The following is a 27,984-nucleotide window of genomic DNA, read 5'->3' as shown; positions in this document are numbered from 1 at the left end:
CATCCTGAACTAGAATGCTGTTTGCACTTGTGGGCACTTAATAACCAGAGAGACACTGACCAAAAAAATTGGGGGGGAGGGGGAAGGGGAGGAGAAGAGGAAATCAAACTCTCCTCTCATGTGTAGCTTGGCTGATCAACTAAGGCAGGGTGTGGAGAGCAAGATAAATACAAATACTGGAAGGATGAAAAGGCAAAAGTGAGGGGAGGAATTCTTAACATAGTAAAAGGGTATAACTAGCAGCAATGGGCTGAAATTAAGACAGGGAAAACCCCTTCTCCCTGATGCCCCTGGAACCCCTGCCGCCCGTCCAACCCTTCCTCTCATTCCTGACTGCCCCCCATGTGCCTCGCCCTCTGCCCCCCCATGTGCCCCGCCCTCTGACCGCCCCGACCCCTATCCACACCCCCGACCACTACCCCGAACTCACCCTCTATCCAACCCCTGCAGCTCCCTGCCTCTTTACTGCGCTGATTGGAGCACTAGTGGCTGGCAGCTACAGCCACGCCGCCCAGACCACCAGGACAGGCAGCCTCGCCACCCGGCTGGAGCCAGCCATGCCACCGTGCAGCACAGAGCACCGGGTCAGGCCGTGGCTCTGCAGCTGCACTGCCCCAGGAGCTCGCAGGTCTGCCGCCAGAGCATTGTGCTGGCAGGGCAGTGAGCTGAGGCTGCGGCGGATGGGGGAAAACCAGGGGAGGGGCTGGGGGCTAGCCTCCTCAGCCAGGAGCTATGAGGCCAGCCAGGAGGGTCCCACGGGCCACAGTTTGTCCACCTCTGTTTTACAGGATTATGCTCCAGACAGTAAATAAATGTCCCAACACTTTTTGCAGATAAATGGTAGAGAGACTGACACACAGGGACAAAACTAATTTTAAAACAACAGTTAACAGTTATATGCAATTACAGCTCTGACTCCCATAATCCCATTATTTTAAAATAAGTAAAAATTCCATTGCTTTGCAAATGTAAAAATAAATCATATTAACTACTTAATGCCATTTAAACACAGCTATCCAAAAGCTATATTAAAGGGGAGAGGTTAAAAATAAACAAAGAAACTTCTACCCAAAGGTTACCATTTATAAACTTTAAAAACCGAGAACTCAACAGAATTTTGTTTCCATACATCACCAAATGCTTTTGGGGGGGGGGGGGAGGGAGAGGAAGAGAGAGAGGAGAGTCTAAGCAACTGAATATTTCCTTACCAAAAGAAAAAAGGTCTCAATTTATTACATTTTTCTCTAGGCACTGAAGAGGAGTTAAGATACAAAAACCTGATCTGCTGGTGTATATAGCCAAAACTTTTGTAAGTCAGGCTATTTCTTACTAACATCTCTTTTTGTATGTAGCTTAAACTCTCCACACTAAGTCATTCACCCATTGAGTCACCAGAAAAAAGAAGTCGCTGTTTAAAGGATGGCAGACAACCAAAAGTTCAGACAGCAGCAATGAAGGATTAGTTGTGGTTTTTTCTCACTGCTCTGCTGCAAACTGCATCACAGCTCTATGTTCAAACATTATTAAAGGAGTATGTTTTCTCTGGCATCAGTACTTCTCTCCACAGTTTAAGTATTGAATTTTTTTCTGAACTGAAGTAGGTTTGGTTTACAGCCCACATTAGAACTTAAAAAACATATTTCCATAGTAGCTGGCATATGCAGGCAACTGTTTACCCTCAATTGCAGCCATAATAAACATGAGTACATTTACAATCCAACACATCTTTATCTATTTGCAACTCAGTATTTAGAGCTGTAAGAAGTGCAGGTTACTAAAAATCACTTTTTAATGGAACCTCTTTAAAAGGACAGATTTCCTGTGTTTGCCTTTGCTGTAAATATCCACCAATATTACCTTTCTTGAATGCAGGGATATGCAATGGAGGTTAGCTACAGCAATGGGGTAAGAAAAAGCCATATAAAGCAGAATGTTCTAATATGGTTTTAGAAGGAAGAAAGGAATAGTTTGTTTTGGAGGTATATCTTTAGTTATATCTATGAGCATGGTTCTATACTGTAAAATATGTATGTAAAAAGGGCACCTTCTTACTCAGAAGTATTTCCCCAGAGATATTCAGAATCATCTGCTTTAATTATTAATTTAAAAAAATTTTCTTGGTAGCATTGCAAAGCAATACAGCACAAGGGGAGAGAGAAAGGGAGAGACAACTGGATTCTGTTTTGCCTTATGAATTGGCAACAGAATTATTAATTAAGGTTTCATGGCAGAAACTTTATTGCTGGCAGTGTGAGAGAAAGAACCCAGCTTAACTTTCAGATTCCAGGTTGAATTTGCAGGAACTGACTCTTAGAAAAGATTTTTCCTTCTAAATTGAACATATTTAATATAGAAAGCGTTGAGACACAGTAAATATGGAATCAATCATGCCATTGTATAGTAGCTTTTCAGAACATAACCATTCTAATGTTTGAACAATACACGAAACCACCACCACTCTTATCTATTTTATTTGAATGAATGTTGAAGCTTATGAAAGTGAGTTAGAAGCAAGTGAGGCACTGTAGTAGCTAGAAAGAATCCATGTTAAAATACTCAATACAGGTCTGCCAAATAAACTCACTCCCAACTTGCAATACTGCTAATAGTCTAGTCCTGATTCACAGTCTACAGATCAATAGAGACTGTCACTATACCCAACTGTCTGATAGTTTAGACATGTGGACAAATACCCATTGGGAACTAGACTGTGACAGTCAAAGTCTGTGATCCAGTTCAAGCTAAAACTTCCAGGAAATTCACTATCTTGCAAAAGGCCTGTGCAAAGCCCTCTGTCCAACATAAGATCTTAACATAGAGCTTAAGTGGGGCAGAAGGCCTGGTGCTAACCATACCCTCTGGGATGAATTTCATTCAGCGTTCACCAGTAACGCTGACAACATTATTATTTGTGTAATCTGCAACAGGCTATTACATAACTGCTTGTGGGCAGCAGGAGGCAGCTCAGAGAGACTAAGAGCAATTATCCAAATATCTTGCTGGATTATTAGAAAAGTAAGCAATTATTAAAGGCTCAATACTACAGTTCTGTCATAGGCAAGACCATCACGGAGGTCAGTTGAGTTATACCCACATATGAGTGGTAGGATGAGGTGCAAGATGTCTGTGTGCACCAATGCCACATGTTAAAGTGGTATGGAACACACTTCTGTCAAAACTGCCACATGTACACTGTAGCTTGAATGAGATGCAGTACAAGAGAAGGAACGGAGCATAAAATAAGCCTTGAATAAATATTAAAAGAAAATGAAGATGTAACATCAAAATCTCACCAACTAGGCAGAAGCTGCTAGGATGAAGGTGTTGCAGGACATTTTTTGGGGGGATGGGGAAGGGGGAGTGGAGGGAAGGGGGCACTGCCCTGCCCACCTGCTGACCCCAAGAAGAAATGGCAGGAAGGACACAGATTTATTGCAGTAACACATAGTGATGGCATTTACCAATACAGCAGAAGAAAAATCACTTGAAAGAACATGAGAATGCTGAAAAAAGCTGCATTAAATACTACAGGACTGGAAGAGCAGCTATTTCTCATTAGAAAAGAGCTGGAGCTAGAGAATTCCCTGCACTTGTTAAAACTGAACTGGCTTGGGACCATATGTAGTGGAAATTAGAAGGAGTCATAAAAATTCACAAGGCACATGAACAAAATGAAAACAGATCACTGCCATTTTAGAAGGGTACATGAATTTTTACACAAATAGTTTACAGTATAGAACCACACTAATAAATAAGGCTCAGATTTTGTCATGGATATTTTTAGTAAATATCATGGACAGGTCATGGGCAATAAAAAAAAAATTCATGGAAGCTTGTAACCTTGTCCCTGATTTTTACTAAAAATATCCTTGACAAAATGGGGAGGGAGAAGGCCCAATCTCTGCCCGCCATGGCTGGGCTGCTGTGGAGGGGTCCCCCACCGTGGCTAGGCTACTGCAGGGTTCCCTGCTACCTGCCACAACTGGGCAGCTGCGGGGGGGGAGGGGGTAAGAGGGGGGCTCCTGCCACCTGCCGCGGCTGGGCAGCTGCAGGGAGCCCAGCCTCCCGCAGTGAGTGGGAACTGCTGGGGGCCTCTGAGAGAGCCGTTGCCTGCTAGCAGTCCAGCCCCGGGGCAGAAAATGTCACAAAGTCCCTGGAAGTCACGGATTCCATGACATAATCGTAGCCCTACTCATAGATGTATCTAAATATGTCCATCAGAAACAAACAAATTGCGGGGAAAGCTAAAGGGAAAAAGACCAAAATGATCACTTAGATGCAAGTAAAACTGGAAAAATCAGTCCCAGTAAGTCAAATTGCGAGCATCCATTCCTGAAGAGGTCTTTAAGGCACTTTATTTATTTATTTTTGTATTACAGTAGCACCTACAGGCTCCACTCAAAAGATTAAGGCTCACTGTTCCAGGCACCATACAAACAAGTAACAGGAAGACCGTCCATGCGCCACTGACCTCACAATGTAGGTTTACGAAAAGACACAACAACAAGAGAGGCAGAAGAATTGAAAACATAATTAACAAGAACAAGACAACATGCATGGAAGTATCTTTCCCAGAACAGCCCCATATCACTCATGTGATTTCTGAAGGAGAGGCTGAGAATCTCATTGAGGAGAAGACATTTGGGCAGATGACTTAACCTTGGATGTCAAGTTTCTGATAGGAGAGATTGGAAACTGTCCTTCCATACATATCTTTGAGAGCCAGGGGATAGGCGATAACTCCAGAGTAGCAGCCTCTCCTCGAGCTCTTGTACTAAGCATACATAAATTCTCTAGGAGATAAAATATCCCAGTAGGGTACAGGCACTCATATACCACGATGAGCGGTATATTTTAGTATGGAATGAAAACTATCTTATAATAAACTGCTACACATTTTAAAAGCAAAGTTAAATTCATGCATAAACATACAATAAATAAACCCTAATGCTGTGAAGCACAACAACATGCCACATATGCTAACGCACCAAGGCAGAGAGTGGGCCAAATTCTGCTCTCATTATAATGGTAGCTGCACTGAAATTAATGGGGATATTACGCTGGATATACAACTGTGTAACACAAAAGAGAATTTAATCCATTGAAGTCAATGGATTAAATTGGGATTAAGGGATTGCTTACAAGAACATTTAGCAGCCAACTGGGGTATGAATCTACTATGCCAGCCTGCTGTGAACTAACTGCTCCTGTGGACCCTGCTGATCCACTTTGATCTAGTCCTCTTTGAAATGAGACTACATCAAAGTTCATTAACTAATTGTTAATGGAGGTCAGCAGAGTCCAAACGACAATTAACCTGCAGCAGATTAGTATGGGGATTCACTCCCCATCTTGCAGCAAACAATGTTCTGGTAGAAAAGCAAGAGAAACAGCAGACAGAATCTGACCCTGTACATCTTTGGTTATATTTTAAGGGTTTGGGGGGTTTTTGTTTTTGTTTTTTTTATGACTAGGGATTGTACGACAATCTAAAAATGATTCCTCAACTGTGGATTTCCTTTCTTATTTTCTGATACGGCTTGGAGCTAGTGTATAGCTGGTAAATGTGTAGGCAAAATAGCAGGGTTCAAGTTTTTTTTACTGACCATACTTCTCCAAATTTACTTGCACATACTGGAACTCCATAGCCAAGTTAGGGCTCAGCCATGAAAGGGGCTGAATGCCCTTGCCTCCCACTGAAGTGAGTAGATCTCAAGCACTTGCAGGTTCTAGCTCTTAAAGACCTGATATCCTGGCTTCACTGAAGTCAATAGGACTTTTGCCATTGACTTCAATGGGGCCAGGATTTCACCTATTATCTTTAAATACAATATTTTTCATGGTCTTCAAAATACTTGTTTATAGGGCAGGATCATATAACATAACAAGGAAAATACACTAGTGAAAAAAGATAGGAGTTCAATCTCCCAAATAGTCCTTCCACCGATGGTCAAAAGTTGGTATAGATGTATTCTTCATGATCACATCCCATCTACCATCAACAATGGGTACAGAGATTATGATTACATCTCAAGTTTGCTCTTTATTAAGATAAATGGTTCTTCAAACAGATAGCTTTATCTCTACTTCCTTTTGGGTATGAAAATATGCAGATTGCCCATCAGACTAAAGAGCCTGAAAACCCTTATCTTGATGAGAGAATACACAAACCATACTTTTTACCTGATTAGCTCTTACTCACACAAGTGAAACTACTCACATGGACAAGAACTACTTGTGAGAGAAGAGGTATGCAGGATTGGGCCCTAAAGGAGCAAAAATTGAGAGAGAGAAATTTAGCTACTTATTGCATTAATTCTGACTGATCTCCTGCTTCATGCCATTGAACCTTGTGCAATTTTCAAGACAGATCAAAATTGCTGACAAAAGGAACTTCTCAGAGCAGTTTTTAAAAGGCCATTAGTTAAGTCAGTATAGTTGTAGCCCTGTGAGTCCCAGTATATTGCAGACAAGGTGGGTGAGGTAATATATTTTATTAAAATAAAATAAAAATACTACTTCACCCACCTTGTCTCTCTAACTAGCTAAGTCAGTTAAAGCAGATTTCAGTTGTTTTTTTTTTTATTACCATAATGCCTGGGAACGCTAGGTATGGACCAGGACCCCACTCTACTAGGGGTTGTATAAACAGAACAAAAGAAGAGCCTTTGCCCACAAAGTTTACAATCTAAATTATGGAGCAGTCTGTTTGATGCATTAGCATCTTTTGATGCACTGAAATTTAGTGCAAGTTTGTTACTCATCATGGGAAAGCCATATACAAAATACCATTATATGCCTCAGAAAATCTGGAGAGTTGGTATGCCCTATTCAATTACTTGGTCCATATTCTGGCAAAACTTCTTCAGAATTTAGCCAAGCTATTACAATTTAGCTGAGCAGACTGAAGGAGTCTCAGTGACAGGTGAGAGCATCTGAATAGCTTTCTTTTTTAAAGTACCATTTTAAAGAATTCAAACACAAGATTATACCCCATATGGCTCAACTTTGAGAGCATACAGTGAAAAACCACACTCATGAAAAGATCAGTGCAGTGTGGCAGTGATCACGCAGGAAAGATTCATGATATTTGACTGAGGTTAAAGGCACAGCTTTGAAGTATCTCTAACCTGAGCTACAAATGATGATATGAAGGCACAACAGTGGGTCTTTATTTTTAAAAATAAACTATGCCTTATTTTTGTTCATCAGGATTCACTGTTTTCATCCACTTCAAGGAGTTCATCAAGGAATTCCACAACTTCACCCTAAGGGAGATTAAAAGATAGCAGGACACATGTTAATTACTTACAGTGGAATGGATGGAAAAGGCTTTACATTTTATCCTAGAACTAGATTGTAGCTGAAGTTGTCAAGAACAGACTGATTTTATATAGCACCTTTTGTTTGCTCAAGATAGTGCAAAGCTTTCAAAAGTAATGAGATAGCCTATTTAAGTGTAGAGCACATGGCTGCAGCAATGACTCCATAGTTATGTGCCAGATTTTACAAACTCAGGACCCTGAGTAGTCACTGACACATCCAGATTAGTTTACTCATTAAGGTCCTGATTGAGCAAAATACTAAAGCATAAAACTTAATTTTAAGTATGAGTAATTCCACTGACTTCAACAGAACTACTCACATGACTAAAGTAAGGCATATGCTTAATAGTTTTTGGAAAGATGGGTAGTTAATTTTACAGTTATATCAATCTTTGGACTTCAGAAAAAAACTAAGATCTTGGCAGAGGTAACAAATTTCAAAAGCCTAGTGGAATAAGAAGCTCTGCCAACCAAACCACTTGGGTTCAGAAAGGTTACAAACCCCTCCATGCTAAATCATTGATTAGAATACTGTGCTGTCTTGTTTTTCATTTAACATATGTTGTTTTTACACTTGGTCTATAATTACAGCAAAATATAGACCTTATCAGAAGAGAATATTACAGTTCACAGCAAGTTTTCATACATAGTTTTTTGTAGTTCAACACACCTGGGATACGTCTACACAGCTGCTGAGAGGGTGCTTCCCAGCACAGGCTGACAGTTAGGTGCTAACTCTGCTCAAGCTAGCATGCTAAAAATAGCTGTGAAGGCAGTGTAGCACGGGTGGCAGTTTGGACCAGCTTCCTGAGTGGGTATTCAAGAAGTCCAGGTGAGTTTATACTCAGGTGGCTACTCTAAGCTGCTGCTGGACCGCTATTTTTAGCGCACTTCCTTGAGCAGAGCTAGTCTGTCTGTCTCTACCTGCACTGGAAAGCATCCTCCCAGCAGCAATGCAGATACACGCTAAGGAAACTCAGATTAAAAATGCAGCAGAATGTACTTTAAGGTTGCATTAAAATATCCATTAAATTAAGATGGATGCATCAAGGATTCCCATATGCTGCTCCTCCGCCCCTACTTCTCTGGCCTAGTTTTCCACCACTGACCTTTGTTCCTGCACTACCTACTCTTCTTTTTACCTACCTTCATTCTAGAGCTGGTCGAAAATTGGAATTTCTGTTAGGTGGGAAATTCCAACTTCTTTTTTAGGAAAAAAATATTCCTAATCAGAATGAAAAAGTTGAAGTTTCCCATAAAATGAATTTTCCAATAAATAAATAAAAATATAATTTGGGACAATCAACACAATTTGATTTTAACTTTTTAAAATTTTAAATACAAAATCAAAAAATAAAATAACTTTCTAAACAAAATGTTGTTTTGAAATGAAAAATCCGAACACTTTGTTCTGATCAGGTTGAAACATTTAGTTTTGATTTCCACCCTCTCCCCCCAAAAATGAAATTTTGTTGAAATTTACACATTCCTGTAGAACATAATGGTTTTGATTAATGACATTATCCAACAGAAAAACAATGCACTGGAAAAATTCTGACCAGCTGTGCCTTGTTCTCAGTTTTTAAAAATGAGAATTTATAAGTTTTGTTTTCAACACATTTATTTGAATTCTCCTCTCTCTTTTTTGTACTCCCATTCTTTGTCCACTATGTTCATTTTCTAGTTTGTCACATGTAAACTGTTTGGGGCAGGGACTGTTTTTCCTTCTCTCTGTGAAGTATCATGCTAAATTATGGTACTACAAAATAATAATTTAAAACTTTAACTAGATTTTAACCAAGTTTCTGTCTGGGAATTTATTCATTGAGCATACTGCACACCTAAGTTTATTTCTGCAGTTTCTGAGCCTGGATATTGCTGCAATCTTCCGTACAGATGGGAAAAGGGTATTATATCCTCTGAGGTCAGTGAAAGGAATTTAAATCAGAGAGAGGCTCTGTTTATTTTTAATGCAATAGTCACTGTGGCCAGGATTAAAAAAATATATATATCAGGTTCTTCAGAAGCGTGAATTAGTAAGGACAAAAAAACCTCCAAAAGTGGGATGACAGCTGGCTGGAATAACTGCTGCTCTCATTCCCAAATTCACAGTTCCTTCTTACAGCTTTGTTGGAGTTTAACCAAGCTGTGAAGTGGTTTCAGCGGCTTCTGAAGGATGACTGTTTATTTTGCATTTCGCTCACTTGAAACATATAAGTATCCAAGTCAAAAAAGGTGCAAGAAACAAACATCACCAGTTCTTTTATATTCTCTATTTGTCTTGCTGTAGGCAAGCAGTTTGGGGTTATGGAAAAAACATCGCTGCATAGCAAGGAACTGGTTCTTCTTTATTAAAAATAATAATTTGCACTTCTGTAGAGCCTACCATTTGTGAACCTCAAGATACCTTATAAATGTGAATGTATAAAGCCCCACAACACCCTTTTGGGGTGAGTATTATCATCCTAGATATGGAAACTGAGGCACAGAGAAGTTACGGCCCAAATTTTCAAGTATAGGTACCCAAATTTAGAGGCTATCTTGAGGGGCTGATTTCTGCAGCTTCCATTGACTTTGATTGGGATTTTGGGTATTCAGCACTTCTGAAAATCATGCTCTAAGGGTGTCCCTGATCTAACTGAGAATACTTTTTCTATGCCTCAATATTACATTTTAATAAAATGCTAAAACAGGATGACAAAAGGAAATTTTTATCTTTTCAGTAAATCTGCAAAGAAAGGGAACCTTTAAAAGGTAGGTTATTTTGGGCAGAAGGGGGGGGGGAAACATAAAAGTCTGACAGTATTATTTCTAATGACAGCATAGTTCAGAGTGAAGACACAGTGATCTTCACTACTATGATTTTAATAACTCAGCCTCTGCTACCCCGAGAAATAAATCCTGACTACATATATTGTATTGCATTTCTAGAATTTTGCTCACACACTCGCCATTAATGCAGTACACTCCAAAGACACTGATGGCCCAAACAAAGTTTAGCCCTTTTCCTTTGTACTTGAAAGTCTGCCAATCTCATGTAAAAATAAGTATTACTTAAACCTGAAAAAAGGGATGAAATAAGTTTGACTAAAATCCCAAATTATCTAAAGTTTCTTTTCACAGACTCTGAATATCCAAAGGGAAAAAAGAGAGACATTTTATTCCCCCATTATGCTAATGCAAATCCATAGGCTCTAACAGAGTTAAAGGGCTGGAATGGAGAACAAGATTTAGCCCAACATGTAAAAAATAAATACCCAGAAAAATCTGCTGCAATGCAACAGAAGACTGGTTTAATTTTTCTTTTGAGAAAGCAGCAACTCTAGATTATGTTTGAAGAAGACTAAAAGCTGTACCTAAACTCTTTGCCTGCCCCACCCTCATAATGTAAAACATAAGAACATAAGAAAGGCCGTACCGGGTCAGACCAAAGGTCCATCTAGCCCAGTATCTGTCTACCGACAGTGGCCAATGCCAGGTGCCCCAGAGGGAGTGAACCCAACAGGCAATGATCAAGTGATCTCTCTCCTGCCATCCATCTCCATCCTCTGACCAACAGAGGCTAGGGACACCATTCTTACCCATCCTGGCTAATAGCCATTTATGGACTTAGCCACCATTTAACTGGAATTTATCCAGTTCCCTTTTAAACATTGTTATAGTCCTAGCCTTCACAACCTCCTCAGGTAAGGAGTTCCACAAGTTGACTGTCGCTGCGTGAGAAGAACTTTCCTTTTTTTTTTTTTTAAACCTGCTGCCTATTTTTTTCATTTTTTAGTTCTTGTATTATCTTTAATAAGTAAAAAAAGTAACTTTTCTTTCTCCTCTTCATCAACATCACTCATGATTTTATATATATGTCTATCTCCCCTTAGTCTTCTCTTTTCCAGAGAAGAGTCCTTCTCTTTTTTCTTTTTTTCTTCTGGGACTCTCTCCCTCTCCCTAATTTCATTTTTTTTTTCCTTTTTTTTCTAGTTCTTAGTGCTAGAATATCTTTTTTTGAGTTGAGGCACACATGTCTACACAGTCGAGATGTGGGCGTACCATGGATTATAATATATATAATATATCTCTCATATATTATTCTATTTTTTTTTTTTTTTTCCTAACATCCTGTTTGCTTTTTGCTTTTTCTGCACACTGCACACTGCTCTTCAGAGAACTCTCCTGAAAGAGATCTTTCCTTGAAGATCTTTTTCTAAATTCGTTGTAGCTTCCCCCATCATGTTGTATGTATATATTATTTTTTTTTTTTTTTTTACTTTACATTTATTTATTTACATTTTTTTTTTTTTTTTTCATTTTACACTTAGTTTTGTGAGATCTTTTGAAGTTCTTCACAATCTGCTTTGGTCTTAACTATCTTGAGTAGTTTAGTATCATCTGCAAACTTAGCCACCTCACTGTTTACCCCTTTCTCCAGATCATTTATGAATAAATTGAATAGGATTGGTCCGAGGACTGACCCTTGGGGAACACTACTAGTTACCCCTCTCCATTCTGAGAATTTACCATTAATTCCTACCCTTTGTTCCCTGTCCTTTAACCAGTTCTCAATCCATGAAAGGACCTTCCCTTTTATCCCATGACAGCTTAGTTTACGTAAGAGCCTTTGGTGAGGGACCTTGTCAAAGGCTTTCTGGAAATCTAAGTACACTATGTCCACTGGATCCCCCTTGTCCACATGTTTGTTGACCCCTTCAAAGAACTCTAATAGATTAGTAAGACACGATTTCCCTTTACAGAAACCATGTTGACTATTGCTCAAGAGTTTATGTTTTTCTATGTGTCTGACAATTTTATTCTTTACTATTGTTTCAACTAATTTGCCCGGTACTGACGTTAGACTTACCGGTCTGTAATTGCCGGGATCACCCCTAGAGCCCTTTTTAAATATTGGCATTACATTAGCTAACTTCCAGTCATCGGGTACCGAAGCCGATTTAAAGGACAGGTTACAAACCTTAGTTAATAGTTCCGCAACTTCACATTTGAGTTCTTTCAGAACTCTTGGGTGAATGCCATCTGGTCCGGGTTACTTGTTAATGTTGAGTTTATCAATTAATTCCAAAACCTCCTCTAGTGACACTTCAATCTGTGACAGTTCCTCAGATTTGTCACCTACAAAAGCCAGCTCAGGTTTGGGAATCTCCCTAACATCCTCAGCCGTGAAGACTGAAGCAAAGAATCCTTTAGTTTCTCCGCAATTACTTTATCGTCTTTAAGCGCTCCTTTTGTATTTTGAGCATCAAGGGGCCCCACTGGTTGTTTAGCAGGCTTCCTGCTTCTGATGTACTTTAAAAACATTTTGTTATTACCTTTGGAGTTTTTGGCTAGCCGTTCTTCAAACTCCTCTTTGGCTTTTCTTATTACACTCTTGCACTTAAGTTGGCTGTGTTTGTGCTCCTTTCTATTTGCCTCACTAGGATTTGACTTCCACTTTTTAAAGGAAGTCTTTTTATGTCTCACTGGTTCTTTTACATGGTTGTTAAGCCATGGTGGCTCTTTTGTAGTTCTTTTACTGTTTTTCTTAATTTGGGGTATACATTGAAGTTGGGCCTCTATTATGGTGTCTTTAAAAAGGGCCCATGCAACTTGCAGGGATTTCACTTTAGTCACTGTACCTTTTAACTTTTGTCTAACTAACCCCCTCATTTTTGTATAGTTCCCCCTTTTGAAATTAAATGCCACAGTGTTGGGCAGTTGAGGTGTTCTTCCCACCACAGGGATGTTGAATGCTATTGTATTATGGTCACTATTTCCAAGCGGTCCTGTTATAGTTACCTCTTGGACCAGCTCCTGCGCGCCACTCAGGATTAAATCTAGAGTTGCCCCTCCCCTTGTGGGTTCCCGTACCAGCTGCTCCATGAAGCAGTCATTTAAAGTATCGAGAAATTTTATCTCTGCATTTCGTCCTGAAGTGAAATGTTCCCAGTCAATATGGGGATAGTTGAAATCCCCCACTATTATTGGGTTCTTAATTTTGATAGCCTCTATAATTTCCCTTAGCATTTCATCATCACTATTACTGTCCTGGTCAGGTGGTCGATAATAGATCCCTAATGTTATATTTTTACTAGAGCATGAAATTTCTATCCATAGAGACTCTATGGAACATGTGGATTCGCTTAAGATTTTTACTTCATTTGAATCTACACTTTCTTTCACATATAGTGCCACTCCTCCCCCTGCACGACCTGTTCTGTCCTTCCGATATATTTTGTACCCTGGAATGATTGTGTCCCATTGATTGGTCTCAGTCCACCAGGTTTCTGTGATGCCTATTATATCTATATCCTCCTTTATCACAAGGCACTCTAGTTCACCCATCTTATTATTTAGACTTCTGGCATTTGTGTACAAGCACTTTAAAAACTTGTCCCTGTTTATTAGCCTGCCTTTTTCTGATGTGCCAGATTCTTTTTTATGTGACTGTTTATCATCTGATCCGGCCCTTACATTATACTTTTCAGTCCTCTGCTCCTGACTATAACCTGGAGATTCTCTATCATCAGACTCTCCCCTAAGAAAAGTTTGTGTCCGATCCACACGCTCCTCTGCAGCAGTCGGCTTTTATAATATGCACATTTATATTTTGTGCATATTATGGTCTGTGGATGGCATCCACATTAAAAGGCTATCTACGCTACAATGGTATGTCAGAAGATTTAATTAGATTGTCATGTTAAAGCTAAGAATAGACAGATCACTATCCTTGTCCCATTAGCACCCTCATGACAGGGCATCATCCCTTTGTTGGGAATGCAGAGCTGAAATAAAAATGCATTTTAAATTATTGAGGTCAGCAAATACTTCACAGATGTTAACTCCTGGGAAAGTTGCTTGTCAACAGAGCTCTAATAGCTTCCTACTGGCCTGGAGTCCAAGGGCCTGGATGCAGCAAAATATTTAATACCTCCAGCAAGATGCTGGATGCTCTCAATTCCCAATGCTCTCTATGCCTTCTGGATACTAATAGAACATAAATAATAATAGTAAGACAAATGTAATGACACCCCTAGTCAGATTGTCTGTGCGTCTCTAGTGATTCAGATAAAAGGATTAAGCCCACTGATGCAGAGGCAATAGCAAAGTCAACCTCCTCTGTCTGTCTACTGTCTTTTTTGTAGGGGGACAAAGTCAACCACAAATTATACATACACAAACATGGTGCAAAAATCAAATCAAACAACATCCTATGTTGCTAAATGGTAGAATAAAAGACTGAGGAAATATTGGGGCCACACCACATATCTTGACAGTACCAAAAAGACAAGTTGAGCATGAAATTCTCAAAATGGGAAATGTGAGTAGTTGCATTTTAAACAAACCTCATTGCTTAGTGTCTCTGCACAATCTAATCCAATTTGATGAGACTTACTGGCATGACAAGCAGTTACAAGTGTAGCCAGTGTTTAAAACAAATAAAAATAAAAAAAAAGATACAGATCCCTTTGGTTTCAGAGCGGTAGCCGTGTTAGTCTGTAGAAGCAAAAAGAACGAGGAGTACTTGTGGCATCTTAGGGTATGTCTACACTACGGGATTACTCCGAATTTACAGATTTCCATTTTTGGCAACCGATTGTATAAAGTTGAGTGCATGCGGCCACACTAAGCACATTAATTCGGTGGTGTCCGTCCATGTACCGAGGCTAGCGTCGACTTTCAGAGGGTTGCACTGTGGGTAGCTATCCCAGAGCTATCCCATAGTTCCCGCAGTCTCCCCCGCCCATTGGAATTCTGGGTTGAGATCCCAATGCCTGACGGGGCCAAAAATTTGTCGCGGGTGGTTATGGGTAAATGTCATCAGTCAATCCTCCCTCCGTGAAAGCAACGGCAGACAATCATTTCGTGCCCTTCCCCTGGATTGCCCGGGCAGACGCCATAGCACGGCAACCATGGAGCCCGTTCAACCTTTTTTCACTGTCACCGTATGTCTACTGGATGCTGCTGACAGACGCGGTACTGCAGCGCTACACAGCAGTATCCCCTTGCCTTTGCAAGTTAGCAAAGATGGTTACCAGCCATACTGTACCGTCTGCTGCTTTTCAAGTTGACAAAGACGATTACCAGTCATACTGTACCATCTGCTGCTGTCATGGGTGCTCCTGGCCGGCCTTGGTGAGGTTGGTCGGGGGCTCCTGGACAAAAATGGGAATGACTCCCCAGGTCATTCTCTTCTTTAAGTTTTGTCTAATGGAGAGTCAGTCCTGCCTAGAATATCAGGCAAGCCTACTAAAGAACCAGAGAGGCAAACGGCCGCTCCGGGTCAGAGCCTCAGACATTCCGCAGAAATGATGAGCTTCATGCCATTCTAGAGGGTGCCCCTACAACAACCCCACCCATTGCTTCCCTCCTCCCCCACCCCTTCTGGGCTACCGTGGCAGTTATCTCCCCATTTGTGTGATGAAGTAATAAAGAATGCATGAATAAGAAACAACACTGACTTTATTGCCTCTGCAAGCAGAGATCAAAGGAGGGGGGGAGGGTGGTTGGCTTACAGCGAAGTAGTGAACCACCATTCTGCACTTGCTCAGCCTATAGCTGAAAATGGGAATCTGTGATAAGCACTAGGATAGAAGCACAGGCAGGACTGAATCTCCATTTGTGTGGGGGCCTTTGGCTGACACTGGTAAAATACAAAATGTTCCAGGATATGTATGTTGGGGGACAGTTCTAAACGGCAGCTTAATTTTTTTATTTTCAGCAAAATGTAGAGGTCTAAGTATCTGATTGTGAGCCCTGGTAGCAAGGGGTAGGCTGGGGTAGGTGCGACCGCGCGGTGCTGCCGACTGGGAGAGCAGCCTGAGGCAGAAGCCTCCAGATGGCATGATATTCCAGGCAGGACTGAATCTCCATTAGACAAAACTTAAAGAAGAGAATGACCTGGAGTCATTCCCATTTTTGTCCAGGCGCCCCGACTGACTTCACCAAGGCCAGCCAGGAGCACACACGGGATGACGATGACGGATACCAGTCATACTGCACTGTCTGCCATCCGCAAGGCAAGGCAAGGCAAGGGGATGCTGCTGTGTAGCACTGCAGCACCGCGTCTGCCAGCAGCATCCAGTAGACATACGGTAACAGTGAAAAAAGGTGAGAAGTGATTTTTTTCCTTTTGCTTTCAAAGGGGGAGGGGAGGAGAGAGAGAGGCTGACGACATATACCCTGAACCACCTGCAACAATGTTTTTGACCCTTCAGGCATTGGGAGCTCAACCCAGAATTCAAATGGTTTTCAGAAAGTGTGGGAACTGTGGGATAGCAACGGTCGTCAGTCGCCCCTCCCTCCGTGAGCGTCCATTTGATTCTTTGGCTTTCTGGTACGCTTGTCTCAGCTCAAGTTTCATGCAGCACTGTGTTAAGTCCCTGTTGTGGCCTCTGTCCATCATCACCTTGGAGATTTTTTCAAATGTTTTGGCATTTTGTCTTTTGGAACAGCATTCTAATAGAACAGATTCATCTCCCCATACAGAGATCAGATTCAGTATCTCCCGTACGATCCATGCTGGAGCTCTTTTTTGATTCTGGGACTGCATGGTCACCTGTGCTGATCAGCTCTCCACGCTGGGCAAACAGGAAATAAAATTCAAAAGTTCGCGGGGCTTTTCCTGTCTACCTGGCCAGAGCATCCGTGTTCAGATTGCTGTCCAGAGCGGTCACAATGGTGCACTGTGGGATAGCTCCTGGAGGCCAATAGCGTTGAATTGCGGCAACACTAACCCTAATTCGAAATGGCAATGTCAATTTCAGCGCTACTCCCCTTGTCGGGGAGTACAGAAATCGATTTTAAGAGCCCTTTATGTTGACAAAAATGGCTTTGTTGTGTGGAAGAGTGCAGGGTTAATTCGCTTTAACACTGCTAAATTCGACAAACTCGTAGTGTAGACCAGGCCTTAGAGACTAACAAATTTATTTGCGCATAAGCTTTTGTGGGCTAAAACCCAGAATCTGCAAAGGATAGGGTAACACACTGGGTTTGAAGTTTCACCCCATGTCCATGTGTCACTGCTGTCCATTTCCAATACATTACATATACAACACAAGGAGAGAAAGAAATAAAATACAACCTTTTAGGAGAAACACCCAGCTATTAAAATGAACAGGATAGAGAAAAAAAAACTGTCAATATGGCTGTCTCAGTCCATTTGGGGCTGATGGTCCAGCACTATCTTTTCCTTGGCCAGCACAGTGCACCTAAACATAGTAATAGTGACCATTAGCACTCTTATCCCCCCGTCACCTCCACCCTCTTGCAGGCCCATTGGGCACACAGGGCAGATGCTTTTCCTTTGGCTGCCAAAAATGAACACTAGCTTCTGCATGGCAAATATTAGTCACCCTTTTATGTCACTGCCTCTAAATATAATCTGCTTTAACATTTCTTATTGTGGACTGGAAAGACTGTGGGGAAAACAACTTTTCTGTAATAACCCATGCTTTCCATACAGATCATTGACAGTATTTTGTACAGGAATTTCATACAGACTGTCATGAAGCATGTTTGGTTGCATAGCAGTATCACAGAATATTAAAATAATGCATTATTATGATGTGGCAAAATGGCCGGTGTTGGTATGGTGGGTCCATGCTTTTCTTGGCAGGTGGGGTGGGGCTAGGATGCCACCCCTTGCCCCTGCTCTTGGGGCACCAAGGGCCCCACTAGTGGCCTGGGAAGGTGCTGGAGGAGGGAAGCAGTGAAATGGTCTGAGTTTGCTCCTTACTCTGAGCCTCCACCCCTCTCAACCCCTGTGGGTTTCTTACCCTCTTCCTCCTTGGATAGGGTTACCCTCGGTCCTTGATGCTGTGGGACGGAGTCTCTCTGCCCTGCTGGGGCAGAGAGTCTCCCTTCCTCCAGTTCTCTGGTCTTTCAATTCTCAGCAACACACCTCCCAACTCTAGCCCTCTCTCCTTCCTCGCACCATCCTGTCTGCCTGAAGCAGGGTTTTTGTATTAGGTTCCTGACAGGGCCTTGATTTACTACAGGTGCTACAATTACAGGTGCCCCCACTGGGGTGCAGCCAAAGCCGCTCCAGCCCTCCCAGTCCAGCCCAGCATGGCTGGGGTCCCGCTGGCCTGCCGTGGCTGGGGTCCCACAATTTGGCCGACCCGGTGCAGCCAGCTGCGGGGGTTAACGGTTAAGGTCCAGTTACCGGTAAGCATTCGGCTTACCGGTAAATCTTTTACATCCCTAGTTCAGGGACACTCCCTTGGATATGGCTTACAGAGCACCGACAACAAATTAGTGCTACTTTGATCAGTATTAGCTTCCACTGAAACAAAACACACACAAAAATAGTCAACAAAAAAATCCCCAGCACGTTTCTTAATGGAGCAAGCCATTGTTACACAGCTTTCCTGATGTAACAATGTAGCCTATCTTGATGCAAAATCCTAGTGGAGACAAGGTCAATCCAGGGCAGGGGGTATAGGGTTAACTAGTTTGATTAGCTACATCACCATAAAAGCAATCAGTTTCTTGTCTCCACTAGGATTTTACATTGGGATAGCTCTGTAAACATCCCCCCCCCCTTTTTTTTTTGCATTGAAAGCAGTCTTTGTAACACTCCCCCCACATTACCCAGATGGAGGGACTAGCATGGTACATCACAGGGGTCGGCAACCTTTCAGAAGTGATGTGCTGAGTCTTCATTTATACACTCTAATTTAAGGTTTCGCGTGCCAGTAATACATTTTAACATTTTCAGAAGGGCTCTTTTTATGTCTATAATATATAACTAAACTATTGTTGTATGTAAAGTAAATAAGGTTTTTTAAAATGTTTTAAAAGCTTCATTTAAAATTAAATTAAAATGCAGAGCTCCCCAGACCTGGGCAGGACCTGGGCAGTGTGAGTGCCACTGAAAATCAGCTTGCGTGCCACCTTTGGCACGCGTGCCATAGGTTGCCTACCCCTGGTACATTATATCTCTGGCTAAATACTGCAAGAACATTTCTTGCAAACACTGATTCAAATTCCAAAAGCTTAATCAATTAGACCATGTTCATGCTTATTCTAGTCACTATTTACAAACATTCACAAGGGTTTTTTGTACAAATACCTGGAGAAAAACTGCTCTTCATATGTATTTGCAAACAAACAAGTAATTGCTATTCTTCTTTTTAAAAAGTTGTCACCCAAACAGGGAGTAGAAACAATACTATGTGACTTCCATGACCAACTGCACACCAGTAACAGTGACTAGTACATAGTCAAAGTGAACAGGTGGCATTTAAACAACACATTAGTCTGCACAAACATTTGAACAACTAGAAATAACAAGTAAGCTTATAAAACTCAAAGTCTGTTTGCTAACGATTTACAAACAGAAATTTGTTTCGGCTAAACTGAGATTACCATTTGCAAATAATAATTTGACCAATGCTGTGCCATCTCTTCTGCACGCAGCAGCCACATTCGGTCAGTATTTGCAATCGCTCTCCTTTGCGCCACACACAAAGGAAGTTTGTATTTGAACCTCAATCATTTTGTTTATTTATTTTTCTATACAAGTAGAAAGAGTGGGACAAAAAAAAGTCAAATCCGCCAACAATTTTTCCATCTACTGATTTGGTACGAAAAAAAGACATGTTAGACGATCATCTCAGCCAAATACTTGTGGATGTTGCACAATTTACAATGGCCAAGTAAAAATATCCCTAAACCCCCCACTTCCAACAAAACACATAATTATGGGTCAAATCCTCAGCAGTTGTAAATTAGTGTAGCTCCATTAGAGTCAGAGCTACACCAGATTACTCCAGCTAAAGGGTAATGTGCTGTAATGACAACATAAAGCAACTTTTCGCTCTGCTATTTTAAAGCTGTGTAATTTGAATGTTAGGGTTTAGATTTACTTTGTCCTCTAAGGATCCCTCCTGCACAGGATATTCATTACATGTCTGAACATAAATCAAGATACACAGTATTTCAAGTGCCAACATTGCTCTTTATGCAGTGTTGTCATTCCTGAACAGAGATTCCTAATGTATTTGTATCTGTATTGTGGAAAACTCAATAATGATACATAATAAGTAATCTTTTTTAAAGAAAAGAAAGTACTTTGTAACAAGTTGGTGTTAATATTTTCTGTCACTCCATGTACATAAAATATTTGAAACAGAGGTTTTAATTTCCTTGTGGAAAAGCATTAAAAAAGTAACAAGAATGAGGCAGTATTTCTTGTAGTGACATATGCAAAAATTATTAGTGCATATTCAGGCCTCTAACTATTGCACTATATTGTTGAATGACATACTTGCTTTACTACTAGGATTTAAAAATACATGCTTTGTTTTGGACAGGAGAGCACTGTGGAATCTAAATAAAGAGCTAAATGATTTTAGAGAAAGAGCACCGTCCATCTAGGAAGAGACCTACACACTATTAATCCTTTTGGCTGGGAATCATCCACTCAAGGACTGATGAAGTGGTTTTCTTCTGAGGTTACAGTTTAGGGTTGGTGGCTTATAGCTCACTATAAAGACAGCAAGCTTGGTCCAGTACACTTCACAGAGATATGGTCCATGTCATAAGACACTTGCAGCTGAAACAGATGGACAAGAGCAAAAGGAAGATTCTCTCCCCCGGCTCAATTTTTAATATATTTCCCTGTAACACATCCCTATTTAATGTTGTCTTCTACTTTACACTGTTTGTATAGAATAAACTGTCCTGTCAAATCTGGGTGAAGTTGTTGAATTTTCCAGCCTTCTTGTTTCCAAGTTCTCTTTTGTTAGGACTTTCTCACTCCCATCCCAGCCATCCTTAATCAGGTGGGCAAGACATGGAGCACCACAGGCCTTGCATCTGTCCCGACCAGACAGTTTCTTTAAAAACAGACTGTTCGCAAACAAACTCTTTGGCATGGATCCTCCCAGAGACCTGTGCACAGCGAGGACTCCCCACATGCAAATCAACTCCTCCTGGCATGGAAGGTGGGTTCAGTCACCTGTACTGAATCATCTCTCTTCCTTTAGACCTTGCAAGGGTAGCCTCTGTACCCAGAATCTGTGTAGGGGGAGAACTGGTGACTGGAGGGCTTGGGACAAAACATAACCCTCCCCCTGACAAGCAGAAATGCTGTTTTATCTTTTCCATCTGATCCCTTCTGGGGACCTCAGAAGCAGCAGTAGCCAGGGAGAGCTCCTGGTAGCCAGGAACATAAGGGGTAAACCAGTAGAGGCCAGAACCAATGCAAAAGCACATGGACTCCATGGGGATGGCCATGGTCTCCTGTAAGTTCCTCAAGATCTGTAAGGGAAAAAACTGCAGAGTTTCTTGGTGAACCATGGAAGGAGGGAAGTGATGCCCCATATTGTACAATGAGGATGTATTTATTTATTTGGGGATAGCGGGGGAAGATATTTTTTAAGTGATCTTCAGAGATCACATGGCCCTTGATAGTGCTGTTTTTTACCCAAAATGTAATGCCCGCTCAGAGTTTAAACTAAGATCGTATTGTACCTGCCAACAAAGATTGACCTGACCACCTTCTGCAGAATCCAAACGCAACCAGAAAAAGGTCATTTGCTGGTTTTGGATTCATAGGTGCCAGGGCCAGAAAGGACCATTTTGATCATCCAGTATAGCACAGGCAATAGAACATCCCCAAAGTAAGTTCCTAGAGCAAATATTTTAGAAAAATATCTAATCTTGATTTAAAAATTGCCAGTGATGAAGAATCCACTATGACCCTTGATAAGTTGTTCCAATGGTTAATTACCTTACTGTTAAAAATGTACCGTTATTTCCAGTCTGAATTTGTCTAGTTCAACTTCCAGCTACTGGCTCACATGATAGCTTTCTCTCCTACATTGACAAGCCCATTATTGACTATTGTTCCTCATGTTGGTACATAGAATCTGTGATCAAGTCACCCCTTAACTTTTTCTTTAAGATAAATAGATTGAGCTCCTCAAGTCTATCACTATAAGGCATCTTTTATAATTCTTCAATCATTCTCCTGGGTCTTCTCTGAAACCTCCCCAATTTATCAATGTCCCTCTTGAACTGTGGGCACCAGAACTGAACACAGTGCCAAATACAGAGGAGTAAAATAACCTACCTACTCCTACTTGAGATTCCCCTGTTTATGCTTCCTGAGGTCACACTAGCCCTTTTGGCCATAGTGTCACATATTCAGCTGATTATCCACCATGACCCTAAAATCTTTTTCAGAGTCCAGCTTCCCAGGAGTCCCCCATCCTGTAATATGGCCTACATTCTTTGTTCCCAAATGTATACATTTACATTTACTGATATCAAAACACCATTTGCTTCTGCCAGCTTCTCAAGAGATCCATATCCCTCTCAATCAGTGACTGGTCCTCTACGTTATTTACTACTCCCCCAATTTTTGGGTCACATGACAAACTTTATCAGTGATTATGTTTTCTTCTGGATATTGATAAAAATGTTAAATAGTGTAGGGCTGATCCCTATTGGACCCCACTAGAAATGCACCTACTTGATGAGGAGTCCCTATTTATAATTACATTTTGAAAACTATCAACCAGCTTTTAATCCATTTACTGTGTGCCACATTAAAAAACTAGAACAATATAAACTTAATCAAAATGTTGTGTGATACAAAGTCAAATGCCTTACAGAATTCTAAGTACATTAAATCAACACTTGCCTTTATCAACCAAACTTGCAATCGCAGATTTCAGATTAGTTTGACAAGATGCATTTTCCATAAACCCATATTGAGGGGCATTAATTATACTACCCTTCTTTAATTCTTAATTAATCGATTCCCATATTAGCTGCTCCATTATCCTGCCCAGGATCAATGTCAAACTGACACACCTATAATTACCAGGGTCTACCCTTTTTAAATACTGGCACAACATTAGCATTTTTCCAGTCTTCTGGAACTTCCCCAATGTCCAAGACTTATTGAAAATCAAGATTAATGAACCAGCAAGCTCCTCAGTTAGCTAATTTAAAACCCTTGGATGCAAGTTATATGGACTTGCTGATTTAAAAATGTCTAAGTTTATTGGTTGCTGTTCAACATCTTCCTGAATGAAAAGAGTGTTACCATCATCATCATATGACTGCATCATCTATTTTTTCCCCCAAATAGAAAACAAATATTTATTGAACACTTTTGCCTTTTCTGCATTATTACTGATAATTCTACCATTTCCATCTAGCAATGACCAATACTACTATGGGGATTCTTTTTGTTCCTGATATACTTTAAAAACTCCTCCTTATTGTCTTTTACTCTGCTGGCCATAGATTTTTCCTTGTGTCCTTTAGCACCCATTATGAATTTTCTACAATTCCTAGCTTGATTTATATTCATTACTATCAACTTCCCCTTTCTTTCATTTTTTTTAAATAGTTGCCTTCACTTCTTCTCTAAACAAGGCTGGTTTTCTAATACGGCCTTCTTCCTTTATTGGGGCTTTTTGAGCATCTAGTAAATAGTGCTCTTAATCAATTTCCAATTATTACACACATTTTTCTGCTCATATTCTTCCTCCCAGCTGATTACCTCATAATTGTTTAATCCAGCTTTGTGAAATTGGCCCTTTTAAAGCATGAAGTTTTAGGGGAACATGTAATGACTATATTATATTGCTGAATGACTTAAAGGAATAACAGTCAACAACTATTCACTCCCATTTATTCTATGTACCGTGCCCAGGGCTATAGTTTGTCTCCATAATCTCTGTTCTAAAAACATATGTTCAAGGTCATCACGGTGGAATGCTTCCCCACCTCCTTCATTACCCTTCCTTTCAGTTATAACAGCAGATGCAAAGTGAGAAAAATTACAAAAGAAATGTATTCTTATGTCTAACATTAAACTTTATGGGCTAATATTTTACAAGTCAACTGGGGAACTTAAAAAGTGCCCAAATGTTTGCAATCTCTGAGAAAACCAAAAACACTCTATGGATACAGGAAAAATACTTTTTGAAATAATGTATTAACCAAGCAAGATCTCTAAACCTCACCTAAACTTAACCCTACAGGGAGCCTTACCAAGAACACATCACAGAGTTAAATCACAATAGACATCTTCTGAGGCGAGGGTGGGTGGGGTGTCTTTTCAACCTTTCTAGAGTCTAATCTTGGAATGGAGCTTTACTTCTAGTACAGGTTTTTAGGTCATTCATATAGGTGGCATTGCTTCTAAGATGTAAAATATGTATCCTTTCCTTTGTGTCAGACACAGTCAAAATCACAAGGTAACAATTTCATATTATAAAATGGTACACCTTCCCTCCATTTTCAGTTCTAACTAGGGAACATCCTAACAGTGGTCATTGCAAGGAATATTTATCGTAGTTATATGATAGATTTCAACCTAGTCCTAGGCCAAATATTTTATACACTGCATTTATTTTTATGCCACCAGTGGGCTGTTCCCTAACTTTAACAGAAAATTAAAACAAACAAACCCTTTCTGCCTGAAAGGTATTTTCTTTAAACACATGATTTATACTTTAATTCCAGCTGTGGGGAAGAAAAAATTGGTCTCTTAGCAATTTAACCAATTTTCCTGCACTGATGAAAATACATAAATAATTTCATACCTCTTAGTAGTCAATTATGTATCATTTGTTCATGAATTTTAAGCAATTAAGAAATAAGACTTGAAGACCAAAATTTAATGGTGTAATAAGAATTAGCAAAGATAACAGGACTATTTGCTGAAGAAGAGTTAAATTTAAAAAAGTGGTTGTTTCTAGACAAAAGTTAGAATAATTTTTAAATCTAGTTTTAAGTAGATTAAAAAAAAGACTAAGAAAATTTCAAGCTTAGATATACAAGCACCACTTTTGTGCCCCCTGGTGCTCCTGTTTTGCAGAGCAGATGATCTTATAAAGTCATTTTTGTTTGCTGAACACACAACTTCTACATTTGTGTCAACAGTGCTACTGTCCCATATATACTGTCCCAAAGGCACATATATACACTAGATTTTCTGGGTCTTTTTCTATTTTCAAAGAAGACTATGATAATCTGAATAATTATTTTCTTTACAAAAAAGAGTATTTTGTCATATTCTATACATGCCACAGGATTATATCTATGATACGTCATAAATATTTCACATATCACATTTATTTTAGTGTCACTAGTGGTATATATTACTATACCCTCAGCTCTCAAAAACTCACCTCATCATCATCCATTATATGCTGCTTTGCAAATTCATACATTTCCGTCTGAAGTGTGGTTATGTTATAATATCGAACTGCTTCCTATCAGAACAATAACAAAATTTTCAGATTATTTTTTAGGCCAATGAGACACTGTGAACATATTTCTGAATTTATCCCAAGGCATCAGATACCACCTGTAACTATTCTAGCAAAGCCAGTTCCAAACTCAGCACTATTCAGGGTTAATTTCAAGATTGCCCCATGTTTGCGAAAGGAAGATGGAAGTAACGAATGAACAAATACACTAAGCAGAATATCTAATACTTTCTGTGAATCCTTCAAATTGTGTCATCCTTTTGAATCTTCTTGACGTCTTAAAAATTAGCCAGTTTGAGACTAAATGAACGAGATCCCAAAGTAAGCAGCTATAGGGGTCCGACCATACCTGGCCTGGTGTTCATGAAGAGGCACAAAGTGAGTGGTTAGTGTGCTTGACGGAGCCCAGGCTTCCTTCCACACCATTCTATGGAGTTGGCCAGCCATGGAGAGAGACGCATGCTGACAGTGGCTCTGGAACTCTTTTTATAGTGGGCGTGCTGAAAGCCAGCTAATGAAGCTGCAAACCATGTGTGTTCAAAAGCAATGTGAAAAAGCGCAATTCCTGCTCATACCACACGGGTGCAGCACAGCTCCGGGATTCTCAAGAATCATGAAATAATGCTAGCTTTGTTCTGACAGCACCAGCAAACTTTTCACAGTGAAACCTGGGGGTGCTGCAACATCTGCCACTCCCCTAGTTCCTGCGCCTATGCATGCTGAGGTATGGTGCATTGCCCTCTACCCAGAGTGGTGGCTGAACATCACAATCTATCTTATAGTAAACAGTTGCAATGTTTGGTGGTATTACCACCATCTGCAATGTTTGTCCCATATAACTCTTTCGGGGAGAGTAACAGGAGAAAGGACTCCTTCTCTCTCACAACAGTGTCCAAAGCATAGCATATGGGCAAAATGCAGCCCCTGGCCAACGTAACCCACTGTAACTACCAGGGCCGCCCAAAGGGGGGGGCAAGTGGGGCAATTTGCCCCGGGCACCAGGCCCTGCAGGAATATAGTATTCTATAGTATTGCAACTTTTTTTTTTATGGAAGGGGCCCCTGAAATTGCTTTTCCCCAGGCCCCCCTGAATCCTCTGGGTGGCCCTGGTAACTGCTAGGGGAATGCAAAGCAGGCCAACTGTGGGATTTTCTTCTGGGCAACTCAAACAAGCAGCAATTTTTAATAATTTTTGGAGGCTCAAAGGATAAGCACAATGTAGTTGTATGCATTTAAAATAGTGCATAAACATACAGGTGCTGCAGGCTTTAGCTCCTGAAAGTAGTCAATGAATCATGGGCGGGCAAACTTTTTGGCCTGAGGGCCGCATCGGGTTTCGGAAATTGTATGGAGGGCCGGTTAGGGGAAGCTGTGCCTCCCCAAACAGCCAGGCATGGCATGGCCTGGCGCTCACCCCCAATCCCCTCCTGCTTCTTGCCCCCTGATGCCTCCCCGCCCCCCGGGACTCCTGCCCCATCCACCCCCGTTCCCTTTCCCGACTTCCCCAGAACCCGCGCCCCTGACTGCCCCCTCATCACCCCTACAACCACGCCTCTCATTCCTGACTGTCCCCCCAGGACCCCTGCCTCATCCAACCACCCCTTCTCCTTGTCCCCGGACCATCCACCCCCGACTGTCCCCCGCTGCCCCATTCAATCCCCCCCCTTCTTGACTGCCCTCTCGGGACCCCTGCCCCCATTCAACCCCCCTGTTCCCCCTCTGACCACCCCAACCCCTATCCACCCCCACCCCCTGACCACCACCCCAAACTCCCCTGCCCTCTATCCAACCCCCCCGCTTCCCGCCCCCTTACTGCACTGCCTGGAACACTGGTGGCTGGCGGTGCTAGAGCCGCGCTGCCCAGAGCACCAGGACAGGCGCCCGGCTGGAGACATCCATGCCACCATGCAGCACAGAGCACTGGGTCAGGCTGGGCTCTGAAGCTGCACTGCCCCAGGAGCTCGCAGCCCTGCCGCCCAGAGTGTTGCGCCAGCGGCAGGGCGAGCTGAGGCTGCGGGGGAGGAGGAACAGCAGAGTAGGGGCCGGGAGTGAGCCTCCCAGGGCAGGAGCTCAGGGGCTGGGCAGGAGGGTCTCCCGGGCCGGATGTGGCCCGCAGGCCATAGTTTGCCCACCTCTGCAATGAATCCTACAGTGTCAGAGTATGGGTGTCTGTGCTTCTTTCTCTGCATTCCACATCCCAAATGCATTTGCAGGTGGATAATTTCTTAGAAACTTTACATTTATGGCCATTACATAAGTCACTCCCTATGGATCTCGCAGCCATGTTGAAGTTCACTCTACTTTGAAAGGGGACTATATAAAAATGGCACCTTCTCACTCACCAGATCTGTTCCCTGCGTGAGCTCAGACTCATACCTACTGACTGTCAAGACAATGAGATTTTACTGCATTTTGCTCCTGTTAGCCCTGCA

At 41.4% G+C, this 27,984-nt stretch overlaps 1 protein-coding gene across 2 annotated transcripts in view; it reads right to left on the bottom strand.

Moving 5' to 3' along the window:
- Positions 1 to 626: 626 nt before the first annotated feature.
- The window catches only part of LOC120398634 (cartilage associated protein), a 44,717-nt gene continuing 17,359 nt past the window's right edge, over positions 627 to 27,984 (bottom strand). The window contains exons 6-7 of one of the 2 annotated variants that reach the window (XM_039526184.1): positions 25,472 to 25,555; positions 627 to 7,268 (exon numbers count right to left, since the gene is read on the bottom strand). In XM_039526184.1, coding sequence (XP_039382118.1) covers positions 7,209 to 7,268; positions 25,472 to 25,555 — 144 coding nt within the window. In that variant the 3' untranslated portion in view covers positions 627 to 7,208. Of the gene's footprint in view, positions 7,269 to 20,409; positions 21,336 to 25,471; positions 25,556 to 27,984 lie in introns of those variants that run through there. The other variant, XM_039526183.1, reaches the window with a different exon arrangement.

This window comes from Mauremys reevesii, linkage group 2 (genome assembly GCF_016161935.1).
Source record: "Mauremys reevesii isolate NIE-2019 linkage group 2, ASM1616193v1, whole genome shotgun sequence".
NCBI lineage: Eukaryota > Metazoa > Chordata > Testudines > Geoemydidae > Mauremys > Mauremys reevesii.
The sequence above is the reverse complement of the archived record's forward strand: the minus strand, read 5'-3'. Positions and strand labels throughout refer to the sequence as shown.